Raw genomic sequence first — 21,968 nt, 5'->3', positions numbered from 1 at the left:
GCGTGGTCGCGCGTGACGTCACGCGTCGTGTGCGCGGGTCACGAACAAGCCGCCATGCAGCTAAGTACAATAGTGACGTGAGCTTCAGAAAAGTCGCAAAGTAGAGGAGAAATTCGGAAAGTGTAAGCAGAGCGTGAGGATTGTGAAAGACGCACTAGGGTCCTCAGGAGGCGAGGGCTAGTACGAATCGGTGCAGTTATTGAGAGCAGTGCAGACGGTGCACCGTTCTGCCAACCTTTTTACGATAAAGTTGATGAGAGCATAATTCACTATACTCAGTGCTAATGAATTGAACTCACAATACATTTAGAAGTACCTACACCACATACTGCAGGAGGCTGCCGTCTGCCGTCTGCCTCTCCGAGTTCTTCATCTTTACGCCAATCAGCCGTTGCAACTGAACTGCTAGTGAAGGAAAATATCAGTGACCTATAAAACACCGGATTCTGTCAGTTCACGGTAGAACTCGGCCGAATGCGGAGTGTTAAAGCGTGGAAAGTGAAGAATTCGTCAGATAACATTTGAATAGTAATCTTCGTTCAGTACTAGTACCTCCTTCTGCCGTCCGGACAGTATTTTCCAAAATTGTTGTCCCTCCAGAGGCGTCTTATGACAACACGACAACCGTTGCATGATTCTGGCGGTAAGTCAGGAAAGGCGCGTCCCGCAGAGCGAACAGGGAGTTCAGCGCAATGCGCATCTTGTCACAAATAGCGGATGGCAAACCCGTATTTAGAAAAAGTACTACTCACCGACAACCATGATCTACGATCGAGTAGAAATTGCGAGCCGCGTAAAGCTGTTTCCCATCCCTTCTGTGAGGCTTCATGCTCTGGTGTAGAATAGGCTCAGCGAAAGGTCATAATCCACGGCTCTGAACGTCGCCAGTACGCGTCGAACTACCCCGAGTCAACAACTATGGCGAGCTCGTTGGTGGTATTTCGTTCGAACCTGGTCGGAATCTTTTTGCGTTCTGCGAAACCTGAAGGGTACGTGCTCGTGCAAAGTACCGTGACTATGCGACGCCATGGAGTGCCCTTGCATTACGTGGAGCAATATTGAACATCGAAGACCCATATCTTTTGAGCCAAACCGCTCACTCCAACATCTGCACGACAGCAATAATCGATAACACGACATCTAACGACTATAACACAAGCGGGCGCAAGTACTTCCCAATTAATATACACCACACGCAAAGTCCAATCGAACAACCAACCCAAGCCAACGAACCACGCAGACAGATATCCCACCAGGCGCCCGCGCCCGCGCCCCCTTCGTTCAACTAATCCTCCTTCTTCATCCACCCCTCCTCCGCATTCGCCTCAGCAGCGTCCACAGCCTCCAGCAACTCCGCCTCCGCATCCCCCTCAGCCTCAGCCTCAGCCTCAGCATCCACGTCCGCCTCAGCATCCGCATCCGCATCCGCGTCCGCGTCCGCATCAGCGTCCACATCCATATCCTCGCGCCCCGCAGCGCCCACGCCATTCGCCCTCCGCGCAGGCGGAGTCGTGCTCGCCGTGCTCCCCCGCGCGCTGCTCCGCCGCCCGCGGCCCCGCGCCTCCTCCTCGACCGACGCACCCTGCAGCGTCGCGATGTACGGCGGCGTCGGCGGCGCGCGCTGGTGCGCGCCGTTGCGCACGTGCGACTCCTCGCGCGCATACGGCGACGAGGACGCCGGCACGATGTGCGTCCCGTTCGGGCCGAGGGCGCTCCGCGAGGGCGGGGTCACCCGGACGGTGTCGGTGCGGTGCATCGAGCGGTCCGAGGCCGAGCCGCCGGACGAGGCGTGCGTGCGGCCGTTGGCGAGTGGGTGCTGCGACGAGGAGGAGGGGTGGATGGCGGCGGGGACGTGGTGGTGCGAGTGGCTATGCGCGAGCGCTTGTCCTTCCATCGTACCGCGCCGTTCCACGCGCTTCATTTTCTTGCGACACCTGGAGGAAGGAGATTGTTAGGTCATGAAATGGACGACCTCCGTAGAGATGACTGACCTGTCGCACACCGTGCCGGGGCCCTCGGGTCCCGGACCCCACTTCTCGACGCACTTGTTGTCCTTGTATCGACCCGGCTGTCCACACTGTCTGCAAATCCGTTGGCCCTGCGCATTCGTCGGTGGGAAGCCACCTCCGCCGCCAACAGCAGACGGCCCGGCAATGACACTGCCAGTTGGACCTACAAAACGTTAAGTATCCGCGACGAGGACAAAATTTCATTAGACTCACCAAGCGTCAAGACGCTGCCCTGGCTGCCCAAGCCCGACGACGACAGCTTGCTCTTCTTCACAGGCGCACCCGTCACAGGAGGAGCGAATATGTGCGTCTGGTACGTCTGCACCTGCCCAGGGACGGGCAGAGGGCCAACTTGAGGAGATGCGGCACCACCCGGCGGAGACACGCCCGGCCCGGAAATAGAGGCAGACGGATGCAATTGTGCGTGCGAGTGCGAGTGGACTGCGGGCGAGGCGCGCGCGCGCGCGTGTGAGTGCGGAATGCCGAGGTACTCGCGGCGATCGTGCGAGTGGGGGCGGAGGTGCACCGACGGGTGGTGTGCGAGCGGGCCTGCGCGCTCGTGTTCGTGCGCGTGTTCGGGGTGCTCGCCGTGAGCGCCGTTGTCGTCGCCGGCGGTGGCCTCGAGGAGCATCTCGTCGAGGCTCATCGAACTGCCCCTGCTGTGGCTGCGGGAGCGGGAGGAACGGCCACGCGATGTGGGCCGACCACGGTGGCGCGAATGCGAATGTGTGTGGTGCGAGGGACAGCGAGCGCCAGAGGGGACGGCCTCGAGGTATCGGATCTGCACGTCATCGCGCTCGCGGGGGCGGAATGGCTGGTGATGCCCGTGAAGATGGGCCGGGTAGTATCCGTGCGGGGCAGGGAGGGTGATGCCGCCTGAGTCGCGGTCGTTCTGACCGTTGACGTACGGCGTATGGGAAGGCTACGCGAAACGTCAGAAATCCACGTCAACACTCCATCGGTTCCCGAGCGCTCTCAAGCTTCGACAGCAGCCTTGAGCTGATGGTGCCAGCGGCATGAGTACCGAGATTCCCAAAACGCACACCCCGTCAGGGTGTCTGGTAAATGTGGACTGAACGGTAAGACGGCACACTCGGAATACCTCGAGGATGTCTACGAGCGAGATGCTACTTTGCGGAAGGACTCACCGACACGCTATAATGTCTCTGCTCCCGGTCGCCGTCGCTCCTCATCTTTTTGGAGGGAGGGGGTCCGCCCGGGCCGCTGAGCGTGGCATAGCCTGTGGCGTCGAGGCTACCGGAGCGTCGGCGTACTCGGCTGGACGACGAATTGGGGACGGGCGGGGGAGGAAGAGCGGGAAACGTCTGTCCTGCAGGTAACCTCTGGGAGGCGTAAGCGCGGACGGAGAAGGGGGCAGACTGGCGCACAACGGCCTGTGACGGGGGCGCCTGGGGCGCAGGAGGAAAGTTGGCAGACACGGCCTGGAGTTCGCCGCCATTGGAGGCGACGATGCTGGAGAAGCTGGCGCGGACGTCGGCGGCACGGTAGTCTGCGTGGTTGAGCCAGCGTTCAAGCTCGGCCCAAGACTCCTGGATGAGGCGGAGGCGGGCGGCCACCTCGTCGCGCACTTGCTCTGCACGTTGTGTGCGGGCCTCGTACTCGAGCAAAAGCTTGGTGGCAGCTTCGGAGAACTGCGAGTTGAGGTTCTGGGCGGGAGTCGCTGTGCCGTTCGGCTGGGATGAGGGGGAAGACGGCGCTGTGGCCGATTGGGAGATTTTGGAAAGGAGCTGCTCTGCCCTGTCGGCGCGGCGGTTGGCTACGACGAGGTCGTGCTTGAGAACCTCGGTCTCGTGGAGACTGTCCGAGAGGAGCGAAGCGAGCTGGGCGGGGGTTCTAGAGGGGGACATGGAGCCATTGAGCGTGGGTTGCGGTGGGGCAGCCGCGGGGGCTGAGGGGGGGGACTGGTGTGGCGAGCGCGACGGAGGGGCCGCGGTGGCGGGCTGAGGCGAGGGGGACATGTTCGTTGCGCTGGACAACGAGGAGGAGGGTGTGTTCGCTGTGGTGGACGTCGAGAGAGACAGTGTTGACGACGAGGGGGAGCGCGGGGAAGACGTCGGGGGAAAGTGAGGAGAAAGGGGCGGGCGGCCATCGGGGGCGGGTATTTGAGGACAAGTTGGCGGTGGCTGGGCGAGCCATCGGCTGCTGCGGCGAGCACCTTCCGGAATAGGGAACTTCCCATGGGCCCGCCTTCCTTTCTCGGCGCCCTTGAGGCTCGGCAGCGCTCACACGAGACCCCGAGCAGCGCTCCCGACAGCGTCTGACGGCCACGCGGTCCGCCCGCCCCTTGCAGCTCCCGGCTGCTGCCACAGGCTGCCTGCAGCTGCTCGCCAGTTGCCATTCCCGTCCCACTTTCCGTCCATCGAGCCCCATCCTCCCGTTCTGGCACCCGCTCAGCGTCTCCGTCCATGCCGTTACCATGCCTCATGTCCTCCTCGACCACCACCACCACCACCTTCTTCCGCAGCTCGGGCCTCGCGTCTAACGCGTGTTCTCATCCTCACGCCCGCCTTCATCGTCCCTCGCCCTCCTCCCAAACGCAGTTCGGTCTGCAACCATCTTCTCACCGGAAAGATCAGTCTGCGCAGAACGCGGGTCCAAGTGGATCCGTGCACTACGCGCCAGGCGGGGCGCACGCTCCCCGGGGTCAGCCGGGATCGGCCGCGGCCGCTGTGGGTGATGCGCGCTCGCTGTCGGCCGTGGTGTCAGCATCCCAGCCGTGCAAGATCGGTTGTCCCGTCGGGCGCTCGCACGCCCCCGCCCACGTGCCTTCGAATGGAAATTCGGGGCCGCCCATCGGCCGCGCCACCATCAGTCCGCGCGCCCGGAGGGGCCTGGTTGCGCGTGCCGCCGGACGCCGAGGATGGACCGCGTCGCCTCCCCGCCGTTCCGCTCCCGGGTCCGCGCGCGCCTGGTGGTCCCAGTCCGCCCAAGCCAAGTGAATGGTAATTCCCCGAGGAGACCGAGACGCAGATCGCGAACCCGGGCGTGGTCAAAGGCTGCTCGCCGTGAGCGGCCGTCGTGGGAGACGAGGATCGCGCTTCTCACCGCCTCCCATATGGCCGCGCCCCGCCCATCACAACGCGGTGACAACGAGGCACCACCAGCCGCGCACCCTCCGGACGTCGCTCCTCGTGCCACCCCCTTCGCGGGAGCCCATGCCGCGCGTGACCCGTCGCTGAGCGCGTCTCCAGCTGCGCTCGGGTGCGCCCGAGCGAACTGCGCGCGGGCCGATGGGAGTCGAACCCGCATCGGTGCGTATCGCGCCCAATCGCCTGCTAATCGCCCTGACGTGGCTGACGCAGTGCGCAACCGTAGCGGCACACCGCGCCCCAGCCAGCGGTCTCTTCGCTGCACGGCAGCCTTTCCCCCTTCTGCATCTTTTCTCCGCGCTCCGGCCAGCATCTGTCAGATGGCCCTGCGCGCGGAGACAACGCCCGATCTCTGCGCAATCCCCTGCGCCCTCCTCCTCCGCGCGCACAGACTCCCCTCTTCTCAGGCGTCTGCGCAACAACTGTCTGATCTCATCCATGTCATGCCCCAGACTCTCTCGGCCCCTGCTCTCGCAAGCTGCGGTGCTTCTGACATCTTTACAGACCCCGAACTCGACACGCCCGCGCACCCCCTCGGCCCGGCGCACGAGCTACTGCTGCTTCCGCGCCTGGCCAGCGCGCGGCGGACGCTCTCAGGGTCGTAGGATCCTCCCTCGGGCCTTCTCCAGCCTCGGCGTTGCCGGAGTCCTTGCAGAAGCAGCCCGGCACTCTGACCGTTAGACGTCAGGCCTTTAGGAATAGGCCACCTCGCTTTGTGCGCATGTGTGCGCGACGCCCGGGGCTAGCAGGGACCTTGGTGCTTCTGGTGCGAGAACGCTCGTGGGGTTGGGCCTTCTGTTCGTTGTTCCTGGACGCTCTGTCTCTCGGTCCGTGCACCTGCCGCTACGCCTTGGTGGTCCGCTAGTTTGTCTCCACATTTTCTTTGCGCCGATTTTCCTATTATCCAGCGCGCCACAGTCGCAGCCCGAGATCTGTGCCCACTAGACACTCCCGTCCACTTCAACCGTGTCTTCATCTAGCACTCCATCTGGCTCCCCCGTTCGAATTCTGGAAGAACCCTCGATGACGCTCGCCCTCTGGCAATTTGTTCTCCCGCCGCGCCGCGCGATGCCCCTCCATCGCATGGCGTTGCATTGCATTGCATTGCATCACCGGACTCTGCCATTTCATCTCGCGCTCGCGTTCGCGCTGATGGTAGCTGCTCAGCCTCGCCTTTCCGACACCGCGACCCACACGTTGTCCGCCCCGCTGATTTCCACGTCTGCACGCCCGGTCCTCGACGTGTGAGATCACTGCGAACGCCGCGCTCTCGACACTACGGCAGCGTGCAATCTGCGGCATTGGGAACTCCCCCTCTCCGTCTTCCCACCTCCAGCGAGCTCCGTGGCCTCTTCCGCGTTCCCCGTTCCTACAGAAAGAACGCGCGAGTTCGGCTTGGCGCGTGCAGCCTCATCCCCCGCGATGCACCGCTGATCCAGCAGAATTAGCCACAAATGACGTCCGACGAGCCTCTCAGTCTCCGTCGTCACCGCTGAGCACCCTCACCGGCAACCCGTCTGCACCCCGGCGCTCGCGCTGCGTCTATCGCTATCTCAGGCCCTATATCGCACAGCGCGGGTCCGGCATGTCCCCCGTCGAGGGGGCGGTGCGCGCGGTACGATCAGCCTCGAGTGCGACTTCGACTTCGGTTTCTCCGGCGTGGGCCTGCGTTCGCCGTGCCTGCATGTATCCGACTTGGTGCGTTGCCGTGTCCGCGCGCTTCGTTCCGGGCCCGTGTGTACACTCCGTTTGGAGACGGTGCGTTTTTTTTTGGTTCTCCCGATGGTGTGCAGACGACTCTGCAGCTCTTTGTCTCCGTGGAATTTCTGGCTTTGGCCCCTCGACGCGGTCTGGGTTCGGGCAGGTGGGAGATCGAGGATTCGGATTGGGAGTGGTGGCTGGTGCGTGGACGACGCGGGTGTACAGCGGGCGTCGCACTGTCACCATTGATGTTCCTCACCTCTGTTCGTGTCCTTCCAGTTTAATTTATTCATGCGTCTCAGAGTACGCATCGACGCGGTCTGAGCTCGTTTTCTCGCAGTTCGCAGATTCGTGTCCGGAGCGAGGACTGGACGAAAACATGCGGCATCGGGAGTGAGTCGATCGCGCACCTTGCCTGCGTCGGTACCCTCGTTCCAATCCAAATCTTTCAGAGTTTGGCCGCTTTTCGCGGCAAAGTGCGATCTTATAGAAGAACGGCTCGCCGTCGCAAAGTTGCGATCTGTTGCCTGCCTCCGAGTCTCCTGCGCGTTTTTGCACCCGTTTCTGCGATGTTTCTGTCTGGGGATCCGTCTATGGAATGCCCGGTATCAACGGCTTTCGATCGGTTTCTGGTGGCTTTCCTAAGATACTTTGGTTTCTCCGACGTGTGCTGCGGCGCGCTCTGCAATGAGGATGCTCGCCGCCGCGTTTCGTCCCGTAGTCTCGCGTACGGGCTCCATTCGGAGGCGGCGTGGGTGCTTTGCAGTGCGTTTTTGGTTCTCCCGATGGTTGCAGCTTCTGTAGCTCTTGTCTCCGAGTTTGGAACGGCGGACGATGCGGGCGTGCAGCGGGCATCGCACTGGGCACCTAGCTGCTCCTCACGTATGTTCATATCCTCATGCCAATCCGTTGTCTTCACCGAGTATGTTCCAGGGTCATAACGAAGCGCCTTCTTGCGGGAAGAACGGCGCGCTGTCGCGACGTCACAGCCTATTGACGACCCATCCGAGCCTTCAGCTTGTTCATCTACCCGATCCCGCGATGGCGTTCTCTGGGCGTCCCGATAACTGTACGCTCCCCTCGCTTTAGTACCCACGGCTTTGGATCGGCTTCTGGTGGCTTTCCTGTCTCTGTGTTCCGTTCGGCTCGGTACTTTGCGTCTGTCACAAGTGTGCTTACATTCTCTACGTGACGATAGTCAAACCTAAACAAAATATTTTTCTGCCTTATGTTGCGGTTGAATTCTGTCGGCGTCCAGCCGCAAGGCCTTGTTTGCCCTGTGCGAAGTCACGGAGGTACTCACGCACCGCGTGTCGGAATCTGCGAATTTTTGTTCATGTTTTCGGGGTCAAGTCTCGTCTCGGTGACGTGGGATGCCAACGTTGCTGTTCCTGTTCCTCCTGTCTATCGGACACTAGCGAAACTTGAATGTCTTCGTTGTCGCATCCAGATCTTGTGCTGTCGTTCACATCGTGCGTTCCCTAGGTGCACACCGGCCACGTGTCGCTTCGTCATGCGCTGCAACTCTATACGCTCGTGTCTTGTCTCTAGCCTGACGAGCTATGCACCACTGCACGAACAGGGAGAAAGGAGGATAATCATATCTAAGAATAGGGTCGTGACGTTGAGGCGCATGCGTGGTCGGAACTCGGAGCACAAGTAATTCGACCACCTCGTCAACCTACACAAACAGAAACGGAAGGCGACATACTTCATAAGGAAGGTGCTGAAGGAGTATTCGCGAGTACGACACGATTTTTGTTACAGCTTCCAACCTCCAATCTATACTAGAATATGGCGCTGAGAGCGACCTGCAAACACCCCGTGCATCTTTCCCTTTGTCTCGACTAAGCACTCTCGCATTCCCCTCGTGCACGTTGCCCTTCTCTTCTCTATACACACCTCGCAGTACCCCCGCGCACCCCAGTCAATCTCAGCGAGACTGTTGAGTACGCACAGAGGGTCAAGCATATCCTGCCTAAACACGGGTTATTGAACTACCATTTCCGACTACAGCTCCGCACCCTTCGCATACGCCTGCGCACACCGCCACTATTGATCAGTGGACAGGCCGGGGAGATCCAGCACGCAGCCTCATGCATATGGAGACGCCGATGCGACCCGCAACCACTCTGCCTGCCGCTTTTCGCGCGCAGCAAGGAGGCGTAGTCTACCATGCTGAGCGCCGGGGCGTTCAGGTCCCCGTTCGTGTCTTCGCCCGCATTGTCATCTTGCCAGAATCCTGGCGAGCGGATCAGTTCGTGATACGCCGCCCTCTTGAGTATTCTATGGACCGCGCAGTTACGCGCGAGCAAGATAGCTTCGGCGGCATGCGTTTAGGTGTCAGGTGTGCCAGGTCGGGGCACCACGCCGCGAGCAGCAGGTGAGTCGCAAACTGGATGAATTTGGGGAAGTTGAGTGACTTGGCCGCGCGCAGGAGCGCGGCGAGGGTGGAGAACGGTGGGGGGGCTCAGTGCATGCACATGCTAAGGATTTTCAGACATCGAAGTAATGAACGAGGACAGGGACACTTACATGGCCTCTTTCATGGCCTCTAATAGCAGTGTCCGTCGTGTCCCTGACCACGCAGGAGGCCTTGAACAGAGCCTCAAATAACCTTGGTTCTTTCTCTAATCGTAATCCATGCAGCTTGAAGAGCGTTTTCTCCACGTGGATGCTCACTGAGCCGGCGCCGTCGCGGAGCCAAAAGACATGATGCTGTATGCAGTCAGTGTACTTCGAAGCAGGCGTTGAGGTGAGCTTGCACCGGGATGAGGATGTGAGGGTCGCTATTGACGCCATTGTGGGTGTGGATAATGGCATGACCGCGAGTGTAATCGAGGATGCTGCAAGCTGGTAAGCATCGGCGGTGCCTGCGCATCAGTTGTATCTTATCAGGCACGGTTTTGAGACCCGTTGTGAGGTGTACCCGATGCCTGTGCAGTGGTCGCTGCCCGCTTTCTCCCAGAAGAACCGTGGTGTCGGAAATTATCGTTCTCCTCGCTATTTTCCCTGTTGATTTCCGCAATGACATCATGCGGTCGTTCCGAAACTGGTGTCGAATATCGTCGCAGTTGTACGAAAGTCGACAAATCCCATAGCATTCACTACCAATTTGTCAGCATCAAATACAGATTCGCCGTTCACAAATCGCTCCGGAAACGGTACCGCCACCTTCAACTCAGTCCCAACCACACATCCAGATCCGTCCAAATCCGCTCCCGCCTCTTCCTCCACGCCGTCCTCCACCGGTCCACACAATGTGCACAATATCCCAGGGCACTCCAGTCAATATCGACAAGGGTCTGAAGGGCACAAAGTGGATCCAACAATCCCTCGGTAAACACAGGTTTCTGAACGACGGCCTGCACCCACATCTCCGCGCCATTCGCATGCGCCTGCTCGCAGTGTCGCCGGGACTTGAGGGCCTCGCGTTCCGCCCAGGAAGCCAACTGGCTATGCGAATGGTCCGGGGGTGCCGACACGATCTGCATCCACTCGGCTTGCAACTTCTCACAAACGGTGGTGAGGCGCGAGTAGTCTTGTACCCCGAGCGGTGACACGTCGTCTTCTTCGTCGTGCGCCTGGCCGAAATTGGGGGTGCGCAGCAGCTCGTAGTATGCACGCTTGAGTACCTCTGGTACCGCGCACTTGCGTACTAGGGCGATGGTCTCTGCAGCGTATGGCGTACGTTCAGGAGTGAGGGAAGCGGGATCGGAGGGCCACGTCGTGCGGAGGACGTTCGATGCATACGTAGTGAACTTCGTGCATTGGAGGGTGTGTGCGGCGCGTAAAAGCATAGCGAGGGTATGGAACGGCGGTGGGTTCAGCGCGTACGTGCTGCGAAGAAATATAAGATACCATGGTGCCCAACAACAGATCCGAGTACTCACATTCCCCCATCCATCGTCTTCAACAGCACCGCGAAGTCCGACGATGACAACACGTGTATCTCATAGAGTGGGCAGCCGTCTATTGTTTTCTGCACTGATCTAGCATTCGAAAATAGGTAGGCGAAGAACTTTGATTCTTGCTCTAGACGCGACCCGTGCAGCTTGAAGAGGAATGACCCCACACGGATGACGACCGAGCCGTCCCGGAGCCAGAAGTCGGGGTGGCGTACAGCGGATCCGGATGTGGACGGCGAATATAGCGGAGACTCGAACCCAACTCGTGGACGCTTCGTGGACGTTGCCTGGCCTGACACCGGTGCAGGTGCAGCAGTTGCAGCCCGCTTCTCCGTTCTGCGCCCGACGTCTTCATCCTTCACCAAGTCGCCATGCGCGCTGTCTGTGTTAGCAAAAGGCACGATGGAACGTCCGGCGGGTTTCGAGGATTCAGATGAACGAGAATGTCTCTCGACATCGAATTTTGAAAGCTTCGAGCGTTTGGAGGGTTCGAATGACCTATCGGTGCGCGGGACGCCCCTGGGTGGGCCAATTCGGAAGATAGATAGACCCTACAGTACTTATCAGAAAAACAGATGTATCGTTTCAGGTGTCGGGTGACACCCATATATAGCAAGTCACCTTCCTTTTATGGAGTCACCCGAGGTGTTCGAGGTGTCGAGGGTGACCGGGTGACGAGGTGTTCGAGGTGTCGAAGGTGACCGGGTGACCGGGTGACCGGGTGACCGAGGTGTCGGAGGTGACCCGGGGTGACTGTAGGCCGCATACAGATAACTGTAGACCACATACAGAGTACTGTAGGCCACTCTAGACCGCATACAGAATGCTACAGACCGCATACAGAGCACTACAAACCACTCTAGATCGCATACAGACCACTCTAGACCGCATACAGACCATTATAGGCCATTATAGACCACATACAGACCACTATAGACCGCGTACAGACCACTATAGAGCGCATACAGACCACTAGAGAGCGCATACAGATCACTATAGACCATCGTAGACCACGTACAGACCACTATAGACCGCATACAGAGCACTACAGACCGCTCTAGACCGCATACAGAATGCTACAGATCGCATACAGACCACTATAGACCATTATAGACCGCGTACAGAATGCTATAGACCGCATACAGACCACTATAGACCGCATACAGAATGCTATAAGCCACTATAGGCCACATACAGAACACCGTACGCCACATACAGAGTACTATACATTGCATACGAACATTTATAGACCACATACAAATATTCGTAAGACGGCATACAAAGATTTCCAAGCAGCATACAAATATTTCTAAGCGGCACACAAAAGATACTTGTAAGCGACGTATCAATACTCGTAGATGGCATACAAATATTTCTAAGCGACATACAAATATTTCTAGGCGGCATACAAAAAAGACTTGTAAGCGACATACCGAGGCTTACCGTAGGCAGCATACAGAATACCATAGACGACATACAGAGCACAGTAGACGACATACACAGTGACGTAACCGACATACCGACATTTCTAAGCAGCATACAAATATTTTAGGTTATGAGGCCCCCTAGGCCGGCCGTAGGGTCGCTGAGGGCGGGGGACCCCAACCCTAGGGTGGGGGTTCCCCGAGTGGACGCTAGGGGTACGTGTCCCCTTTGGGAAGGAGGCCGTTGCCGAACCCTACGGACCGTGCCGTAGGGCACGTGCGCCATCACTAGCGCTGGTGAGGGGCCTCTGACCTGCGCGGCCGTCGCGGACGACCATGCATGGAAAGGCACAGGTGGCTGCACAGGCGAGGTGGCGTGGGGGGGGGCAAAGCACGCTGGCCATGAGTGGCCGTCGTAGACGACCGTTCGAGTTGCATGGGGTGCCAGGTCTAAGTTGAACTTGAGCCAAGGCTAGGTACGTGTCTGCTTTGGGAAGGAGGCTGTTGCCCAACACTACAAAAGGTGCTGCAGGCACGTGCACCATCACTAGCGCTGGTGAGGGGCCGCTGTCCTGCGTGGCCGTCGTGGACGGCCATGCACGGAGAGGCTCCACTGGCTGCATAGGCCAGGTGGCACAGGAGGTAAACCACACTGGCCACGAGTGGCCGTCCTGGACGGCCGTTCGAGGTGCATGAACTGCCAGTACTGAGTGGAACCTGAGCCAAGGCTAGGTACGTGTCTGCTTTGGGAAGGAGGCTGTTGCCCAACACTACAAAAGGTGCTGCAGGCATGTGCACCATCACTAGCGCTGGTGAGGGGCCGCTGTCCTGCGTGGCCGTCGTGGACGGCCATACATGGTGGTGGTGGTGTATTACCGACATGGGTCCCAGTTAGGAATGCTGGGCTGCCACTGTAGTAAGCATATGATAAACTAGACCTGTAGTAATGTACTACACAATCATGATATGTATTATTACAGCGACACATCCATAACCAATGCCACTTCAAAAGCCTCATACTCCTCAACCATAGCTCGCGGCCAAAAGAGGCTCAGATGGCTGCATAGGCCAGGTGGCACAGTCAGCAAAGCACAGCGGCCGTGAGTGGCCGTCCTGGACGGCCATCTGCTGTAGTGGCCACCAGGGGGACAGACCACAAGTGGCAGTCCAGAAAGGCCATGTATAGCTTGCACAAAAAATGGCCTTCCCGGACGGCCACCTGTGGTACCGACCATGAGTTAGGTTAGGTTATGGGTGACTTTTCGGGTACCCTAGGGTACCTCCTGGGCCCTAGGGCCGGCGCTTATCGCCCTAGGGAAGGGCGCACGCGCACCTAGGGCCGGTGCGCCAGTCGCCTAGGGCGTGCACTCCGGGTCGATGTTCAGACCTCGGTCGTACCCAGTGCGACAGTTTTGCCCGCTGCGAAGTCTCTCGGACTGGGTACGACAGCCTGCCTGCTGCCATTTCTCTCGGACTGGGTACGACGGCCAGGCTGCTGCCATTTCTCTCGGACTGGGTACGACGGCCAGGCTGCTGCCATTTCTCTCGGACTGGGTACGACGGCATGGGTCCTGCATGACTGCATGTGACCTGCTGCTGTTCGGAGATGACACCCTGCTGTTGCCGCAAAAATGGCAGCTTGCAGGCTGTCGTACCCAGTCCGAGAGAAATGGCCCGCAGGCCATCGTACCCAGCGTGAGAGAAAAGCAGCAGGTCGCAGGCCGTCGTACCCAGTCCGAGAGAAATGGCGGTAGCTAGGCCCTCGTACCCAGTCCGAGAGGAGAATGGCGGGTCGCAGGCTGTCGTACCCAGTCCGAGAGAAATCGCTCACAGGCCGTGGTCCCAGCCTGAGAGAAACCACTGTGTCGGAGTGAGTTCGACACCCATCGCAGGTCGCAGGCTATCGCACCCAGTCCGAGAGAAATGGCTCACAGCAGGCCGGGGTCCCAGCCTGAGAGAAACCACTGTGTCGGACTGAGTCCGACACACATGGCAGGTCGCAGGCTGTCGTACCCAGTCCGAGAGAAATAGCAGCAGCCAGGCCGTCGTACCCAGTCCGACGGTAAAAGTGACGGGTCGAGGCTGTCGTACCCAGTCCGAAAGAAATTAATGGCATCAGCCAGGCCGTCGTACCCAGTCCGAGAGAAATGGCAGCAGGCAGGGTGTCGTACCCAGTCCGAGAGACACAGCAGGTCGCAGGCCGTGCTACTCAGCGTGAGAGAACAATAGCAGGCCGCAGGGTGTCGTACTCAGTCCGAGAGAAACAGCAGGTCACAGGCCGTGGTACCCAGCGCAAAAGAAAACTAGCAGCTCGCAGGCCATCGTACCCAGTCCGAGAGACACCGCAAGTCAACAGACCATGGTACTCAGCGTGAGAGAACAATAGCAGGCCGCAGGGTGTCGTACCCAGTCCGAGAGAAACGGCAGGTCACAGGCCGTGGTACCCAGCATGAGAGAAAAATAGCAGGCCGCAGGGTGTCGTACCCAGTCCGAGAGAAACAGCAGGTCCCAGGCCGCGGTACCCAGCGCGAGAGAAGAATGGCAGGTCATAGGCCATCGTACCCAGTCCGAGAGAAATAGCCGCAGGAAGGCTGTGGTCCCCAGCCTGAGAGAGAAATAGCAGGTCGCAGGCTGTCGTACCCAGTCCGACAGAAATAGCAGGCCCCAGGCCGCCGTACCGCGCCCGAGAGAAAAATGGCGGGGCGCAGGCCGTCGTACCCAGTCCGAGAGAGAGATGGCAGCAGGAAGGTTGTCGTACCCAGTCCGAGAGAGACACGGTAGGTTAGGTTGCAAGAGGTTTCACACCTAGGCTGAGGGAAGTAGCACAGCACAAGCGAGGCCATTCATACCTAGTCCGAGAATTAGGTCATGAACTCTGTGACTCGTACCCAGGCTAAGAAAGCGTTCCACCGTTCAGAGACACCACAGTGTGCACGGCACCACACGTACTAAACTAGACTGATGGCCCGTACGTAGTATGGGTTGAACGATGAAATCATCCAATGTTGAAGGCGAGTGGTCGCACTGCATGCAGCAGCGGGCTGAGGAGCATCTCTCGGACTCAGTCCGACGCTGACGGGCCGCACGCGGACACTCCACCTCAGCATACTCACACAAGATGAGCGAGTAGTGCGACGTCGGACTGAGTCCGACACAGTGCGCTGGGTGAATTGTTTGCCATGACATCGCGGCGATGTGTGCACGATCTGTGGTTGGTTGAGTTGAGTGGAGTTGAGTTGGGTGCCTCGAAGGGTGAGGGATTAGTTAATGCAGGGTTAAATAGTACTGCATAAGAGCGCGCGTGGGCGGTGAGATTGTACAGCGGCGGGAAAAACTATTGACGAGGTGAGGAATACTGGGGTGTTGGTTGAGTTGAGTTGAGTATGAATTGATTCAGGTTGGGAGACGATATGTCGTATGGAAAGGCAGGGGCCAGGTGCAGTCTCACTGTATCCAAGAGGGTGGAGCATCAGAGCAGAGCTTGGGGATGCTCCAACCCTCTTGGATACAGTGAGACTGCACCTGGCCCCTGCCTTTCCATACGACATATCGTCTCCCAACCTGAATCAATTCATACTCAACTCAACTCAACCAACACCCCAGTATTCCTCACCTCGTCAATAGTTTTTCCCGCCGCTGTACAATCTCACCGCCCACGCGCGCTCTTATGCAGTACTATTTAACCCTGCATTAACTAATCCCTCACCCTTCGAGGCAGCACCCAACTCAACTCCACTCAACTCAACCAACCACAGATCGTGCACACATCGCCGCGATGTCATGGCAAACAATTCACCCAGCGCACTGTGTCGGACTCAGTCCGACGTCGCACTACCCGCCGCGATGTCATGCCAAACAACACCCCCAGGGCACCACATCGGACTCAGTCCGACGTCGCACTACTCGCTCATCTTGTGTGAGTATGCTGAAGTGGAGTGTCCGCGTGCGGCCTGTGCAGCGTCGGACTCGGTCCGGGTGACGGTGCTTGTGGGGCCGTGCGATGATCTAATAGCAGGTTTTGTCAGATAAAGCTTATCGGATCATCCGATAGAAGCGATGGAACAGCGGCCAGATCAGAAAGCCAAGGCATGATCGCCGGGATAATCTCACCATTCTTGGATCGGAGATGAACGATCGGAGATCTGCGTGTAGAACAGATGTTGATACACGAGGCAGCGGTTAGGTTGATGCACGCGTCCAACGCAGATTATGATTATCTTGATAATCCTCACGCGCGGATGCTATATAGTTTTCGTGGGAGGGAAGCCCGTGGTCCACAACCCCCGTTCTCCTTATCGCTACTGCGCCGACCTCTCTACTCACTATGGGCTATGCTTTGTTGTGCGATAGTGTTCTTTACTACGAGGCTTGGCAATGGCCTGGTTGGCGGGATCTCACGGGCATGGATTCACCGCCACACGAGCTTGAAGCGGCCGCCCGACACAGCGCTGGCATCTCGTGGAGCAAGAAGGAGATGAACGAATTCGAGCAGTACTATACGTTTGTAAGGGGGGCCGCAACCAGCGGCGACCTAAAGGATAAGATAATGGATGGTAAGAAGCTCGCGCCCACCGTTAACCAAGGTAGGAAGTTGTGGCAGGATCTGTGGGCGCGGCTGCTGCGGAAGAGTGGACTCAACCGAAAGATCGACGACCTGATGCAGCAGCACCATTGCGATTATCGGTCCGTCTCTGTCGCCTTCAAGACGCGTGAGCTCCCGGGCGGCCATGCGGACTGGACGTCGCCATACCTGCCGGAACTCGGCGCTGGTTTACTGGGTGGTGAGGTCCTGGTAGACCATCGCTTGATGAACACGACCGCAAGACTGTTGATGAAAGAGGTCTTGTACTTCGCGTGGGAGCGTCAGACCAGGAGGGCCAAGATCTGGGTCAAGAATTATGGCGGCAAGAAGACTGCGGTGGACGACGCCTGGGACGGTGAGCGAGACATGCGCGACGTAGACGAGTGGCACGGCATACTGATAGTCTTTCCAGCCTTCAAAGGTGGCAAGAAGAAAGGTCGCGCACTCCTAACTCTCATGCAGAAGCTAAAGGACTTCCACGACCACGCGCAATACATGAACGACCCCGAGGCAGAGCAGGACGTGGAAGAACGTCTAAAGCACCTTGAGAGTGTTTTGGGCGAGGCCGGCAAAGAGCTGCGGCCTGGCGGTGAGTGATAGCGCTTCATCCACGTCCAGGGGCTGAACGCTTGTGAATCAAGCCAAAAACAGCGCGAAGTTGTCGGCGGCCGACCGCAAGAGGATGCTTTCGCTCGTCACCGAGCAGGAGCTCGAAGAGGTTTACAGACAGTACGTCGAGCTCTTCGTGGAAGGCCCCATGAGGGCCGATGCGACTGACGATGCCGCGGTCGATGTACTTGGCGCTGGGGACAACATGACCGACGACCTGGGAACCGACCTCGGCGTCGAGCCCGAGAGCAAGATGACGCGACAGGCGCTCATGGAGAGCATGGGGGTAAAGGGCGAGGTTTTTCCACTTATGAACGAGGCGAGACACAAGAAGGCATTCCTGGTGTGGACGGAGGGCAAGACTCCGGAGGAGGTCCGCGCCATGCAGCGAGAAATGGGGAAGAAGCGCGACAAGCTGACCGAGTCCGACGAGTGGGCACCGCTCACCCTTAGATGGCATCAGGTCGCCGGGATTCGCGCGACGTTGCGGATGATGGCGCAGGGCTCCTCTGGCGTCCTCATCGCGGATGAGGTCGGGTTGGGCAAGACTGCGCAAGCACTCGGACTGATCGGCATGATCAGCCACTACATCGACGCGCAGGAGCGAGGGAAACCGGTGGAGGTCTCGCGTGAGTTTCAGACTGTTGGCACGGATGCTCGTATTCACGCGACAGATGAGCAGCGCAGTTGAGGCTGCCTGAGGGCCGAAAGCTCGTCAGCGCGCCCCACGTCATCATCTCCTCCGCCACATTGATGCCCAACTGGCTCACCGAAGCGCGGACGTGGCTCAAGGGGTTTGAATTTTTCGAATACACCGGGCAGCTGAAGTCGCGGCGGAATTTCTTCGGGCCCAACAGTGCATGGGCTAAGGCAAAAAGCCCCATGCATATGCGAATCATCTTCGCCACAACTCCGGTGAGTGAGCACGGCTATTCCTCGGACTGGGTCCGACGCGGCGCTGTGCCTACCCAGCGGCAACGCAGCGCGCGGTCGGACCCAGTCCGACGCACTGTGCCCCGCGGACATTGGTCTTCAGCTCTGGGCAGAGGGGCAGCACAGTGCGCTGTCGGACCCAGTCCGACACCGGTGGGACGTGCACCAGGCTAACAAAGGCGCCTCTTTGCAGGCCGTGACGAACGACAGCGCCAACTACTTCGGGAGTCGCCCTGCACAGAACTCCGTGTCAGAACGTCTTCCTCTCAAGAAGGGTGTATCAAAGGAGGTCAAAGAGTCGATGCATCTGCTGAACTCCCTGGTGGCCATCGGCCTCCTCATCCTGGACGAGTCGCACGAGGTAAGGACGGGCAAAAATGTTTTCAGCGCGATGTTGTGGCTCGCCTGGATCGCTCTTCTGACGGTGGGGCAATCGGCTACCCCAATCTACACGCATCCGAAGGTAACGTATTCCGTGTTTGCCCGCGGTGAGATTGCGCTAATGATCGCGCGTAGGATATGGTCTACGCTGGCCGGGCGCTAGGCATTAAGGGGTGCATGGGCGAGGCGGTCGATGCATTCGAGCGCGAGCTCGTGAGGAAGCTGGCACGCGCGAGACGGCAAGAGAAGACGAAGCTCGGGAATGAACCTCTCGGCGCCGCATTCGATTCCGCCAGCACGGCGACGCGCGAAATCTACATACGGGGCATCAGGGACATCAAGACGAAGTTCGGCGACTGCATCATTCGCCGCACGAACCAATCCAAAGACAACAACGGGAAGGTGCTCGGCGGACTGAAGGACTACATCCGAGTAGCGGCCTATCTCAAGCTCGAGGACTGGGAGTTAAAAATTGTCAACACGCTCGAGAAGGCTGATCACCAGGCGAGCGTGTCCAGCTTGTACTTCGATACACGGGTACGTCCCCAACTACTGACACCAGCGTTCCGACGGTAACACGGGAACTGCGCAGAAATTCTACATTCGCACGCGGCAAGGCACCAATCAGCCTGCGCTCGTGGGGTACAAAGAGGGCTCTCTTGCTGACCCCCCGAAGCAAATCGATTCTGAGGAGATTTACGACGAGGTCGCGTCGACGAAGACGAAGACAATGATCGAGCTGGTGAGGTACCATTTGCAGCAGCCTTCGGCTGCGCCTGCGGTGTTCGATGAAGACGGCAACATGGCCTTTCCTCAAGGCAGCGTGCCAAATGACGGTGGGGGCCCGACAAAGATCGTTGTCTACACTGATTTCCCGAGCCTGTTGGGTCCGCTCACTGAGGTGAGCGAGACGCTAATGCGAGTTCGACACGCTGCTGACTTTGACGTCAGTCGCTCGATGTGCACAATATTCGCTACTTTGTTATTCACGGGGGGGTCCTTCCCCCGGCGCGTGCAAAGGTGGTGCAAGACTACGAGAGCTGCGACGTGCCCTGCGTCCTGCTGTTGAGCAGGGTCGGGCTCACGGGCATCAACCTCGCCTGCGCTCATGTGTTGATCATCATGGTGAGCCTGATACGTACATCACAGCAATACTCATTCTGACATGAGGTCACCATAGGACCCGCTATTCTCCGAGCAAGACAAACGGCAGCTCATTGGGAGAATATGGCGATTCCCGCAGAGCCTGGTCTGCGTCATCTACGACTTCATCGCGCTGGCCACAACCGATGTCCCCCTGAGCGGCATCGCGCGCAAGAAAGAAGAGATGCTCCAGGTGTTTGCCAAAAGATCGGAGTACGCGGACGGTGAGTGCACAGGTGTTTCATCCTGGCACGTTCTGACACCACGAGCAGAGTTGTTGGCTGCATTACGCGGCGACGATATAGACGACGACGTTAATTACGAGCCGGACGTCGAGGAGGACGAGGATGAGGCGCCTCCTGGCAAAGCTAAGACCCGCGGAACGAGAAAACCAGCAGCGACGAAGGTTGGTGCCGCGTCGTCTTCGAGGAAGGACACGGCGACGAAGGGTGATGCCGCATCGTCTTCGACGAAGGACGCGACGACGACCACGAAGAAACAGCGCATGAAGTCCAAGCCGACGGAGAAGGACAAGAAGTCCAAGGCGACGGAGAAGGACACAGAGGGCACGATTGAAGTGTCGTCGGACGATGACACTGCAGCGACGACGACCACGAAGAAACAGCGCATGAAGTCCAAGCCGACGGAGAAGGACAAGAAGTCCAAGGCGACGGAGAAGGACACAGAGGGCACGATTGAAGTGTCGTCGGACGATGACACTGCACCCAAGTCCAAGCCGACGGAGAAGGGCAAACAGGTCCTAAAGAACGTACAGTCCGACGACCACGCGCCTCCCAAGTCGAACCCGACGCAGAAGGGCAAAGAGCGGGCACCGCCTGCACCGTCGCACGTCGGCGCGGCTTCTGATCCGGCTTCCCTCCCCGCAACGCCTCGTGCGCCTCGTCCCAAGCCCCGGCCACCCATGCCCGCTGTCAACGCCGAGCAGACCGAGCAGCCATTGCGCCAGGAGGATCGGACCCAGTCCGAGGGTGGCGAGGGCAGCAAAGAGCCGCGCGCCCAAGAATCCGAGGAGGGCGGCAGTCGGACCCAGTCCGACACGCCAGGCCCTACCACTGCGGCGTCCACCACGACGCGGTCAACGCGCCAAGTGTTGGAAGATCTCGGGTTCGTCTGGGACGACATTCGCGAGGTGAGCCCGGAACGTTGGTCGCCACACCTCCATCCAGCGCAGCTGGGTTCGTGGTTCCCATTCGAGGCAGCGAGGCCGCGCGGCGGTGTCAGCTTCGAGCAAATGATGGCCGACCGAAGGTTCTACGACTGGAATAATGTTCCGGATTTCGACGCCGCGATATTTGGACCCTTCGACCGCATCGCAGTCCATGCCCCCGGTGACCCATGCCACGAACTCATCGGGCAGCTCCTGCAATCAGGATGGCCGAATCCGCCGTCGTGGCGCCGCGGGCGAAACGCCCAATTAACGGTGCCCAAAAACGTGCTCTGTAATACGCCTGCGGCGTCGTGGCTTGCGCCTCACCCCGCGCAGATCTCGTACTGGTATCCACTGCCAGGGCTAAAGCAGGCGAGACCCAACCTCAAGCCCGAAAATTACGACCCCAACGTTCACTACTCGTATCAGACGTGGGTTCCATTCGATGCAAATCGCTATGGCCCCTACGACCGTGTGCTGCAGGCCCGTGAGGACGACCCTAGTCTGACAGGCCTCCACTTGTTCCTGGCCGGCGGCTTCCCTGCTGTGCCAAGCCACCGGCATGGAAACGCGGCCAGGCAGCGCCCCACGCCGCGACAGTCGGCCTGGTTTGTGAAATGGGACGGTTCGCCGCAGGGCTTGGGCGCACCAGCACCAGCTCGGACCGAGTCCGACACTCCGTCGACATCATCTGGCACACCGCGCGAACCTGCACTGCAGAAATCTGGTCTGGCCCACTCACTCGCTCAGATGACGGTAGACGACCAGCTAGCGAAGCAGGTGGTACCGGCGAGCTCTAAGGGTGAGTCACCGCTTTTATTGCGATGCCAGTCGCTTACCACTTTCGAAAGGGCCCGGCGCTGACACTAGGAGCGACTCGTCGATGGAGTTCAGCTCAGATGCTGAGCAGCCCGGGGCTGGATCTCCGAATGAGAAGTCCCCGCCGAGGAAGAAGCAGAAGACTTAGCTCTCCGAAGACGACGACGTTCAGCCATGCGGC

At 59.1% G+C, this 21,968-nt stretch overlaps 5 protein-coding genes across 5 annotated transcripts; 3 read left to right on the top strand and 2 right to left on the bottom strand.

Annotated features, from left to right (window-relative positions):
* Positions 1–1,285: 1,285 nt before the first annotated feature.
* SCP_0200050 (hypothetical protein) lies at positions 1,286–3,988 on the bottom strand (the record flags this gene model as incomplete). The annotated part of the gene is made up of 4 exons (XM_027753920.1): positions 1,286–1,934; positions 1,992–2,172; positions 2,223–2,931; positions 3,158–3,988. The coding sequence occupies 4 exons, from the start codon at positions 3,986–3,988 to the stop codon at positions 1,286–1,288; spliced, it is 2,370 nt and encodes a 789-aa protein (XP_027609721.1).
* Positions 3,989–4,453: 465 nt separating this feature from the next.
* SCP_0200040 (hypothetical protein) lies at positions 4,454–4,969 on the top strand (the record flags this gene model as incomplete). Its single annotated transcript, XM_027753919.1, has 1 exon — positions 4,454–4,969. One exon carries the CDS (start codon positions 4,454–4,456, stop codon positions 4,967–4,969), a length of 516 nt encoding a protein of 171 aa, XP_027609720.1.
* A 116-nt stretch (positions 4,970–5,085) lies between these two features.
* On the top strand, positions 5,086–5,724 carry SCP_0200030 (hypothetical protein; the record flags this gene model as incomplete). The annotated part of the gene is made up of 2 exons (XM_027753918.1): positions 5,086–5,281; positions 5,333–5,724. The coding sequence occupies 2 exons, from the start codon at positions 5,086–5,088 to the stop codon at positions 5,722–5,724; spliced, it is 588 nt and encodes a 195-aa protein (XP_027609719.1).
* A 4,272-nt stretch (positions 5,725–9,996) lies between these two features.
* SCP_0200020 (hypothetical protein) lies at positions 9,997–11,796 on the bottom strand (the record flags this gene model as incomplete). The annotated part of the gene is made up of 3 exons (XM_027753917.1): positions 9,997–10,660; positions 10,714–11,279; positions 11,782–11,796. 3 exons carry the CDS (start codon positions 11,794–11,796, stop codon positions 9,997–9,999), a joined length of 1,245 nt encoding a protein of 414 aa, XP_027609718.1.
* A 4,680-nt stretch (positions 11,797–16,476) lies between these two features.
* SCP_0200010 (hypothetical protein) lies at positions 16,477–21,935 on the top strand (the record flags this gene model as incomplete). The annotated part of the gene is made up of 11 exons (XM_027753916.1): positions 16,477–17,089; positions 17,147–17,323; positions 17,376–17,972; positions 18,026–18,258; positions 18,344–18,739; positions 18,793–19,194; positions 19,250–19,558; positions 19,609–19,782; positions 19,838–20,024; positions 20,073–21,770; positions 21,820–21,935. 11 exons carry the CDS (start codon positions 16,477–16,479, stop codon positions 21,933–21,935), a joined length of 4,902 nt encoding a protein of 1,633 aa, XP_027609717.1.
* Between the last annotated feature and the right edge of the window lie 33 nt (positions 21,936–21,968).

This window comes from Sparassis crispa, assembly GCF_003851025.1.
Source record: "Sparassis crispa DNA, contig_000001F, whole genome shotgun sequence".
Classification (NCBI taxonomy): domain Eukaryota; kingdom Fungi; phylum Basidiomycota; class Agaricomycetes; order Polyporales; family Sparassidaceae; genus Sparassis; species Sparassis crispa.
The sequence above is the reverse complement of the archived record's forward strand: the minus strand, read 5'-3'. Positions and strand labels throughout refer to the sequence as shown.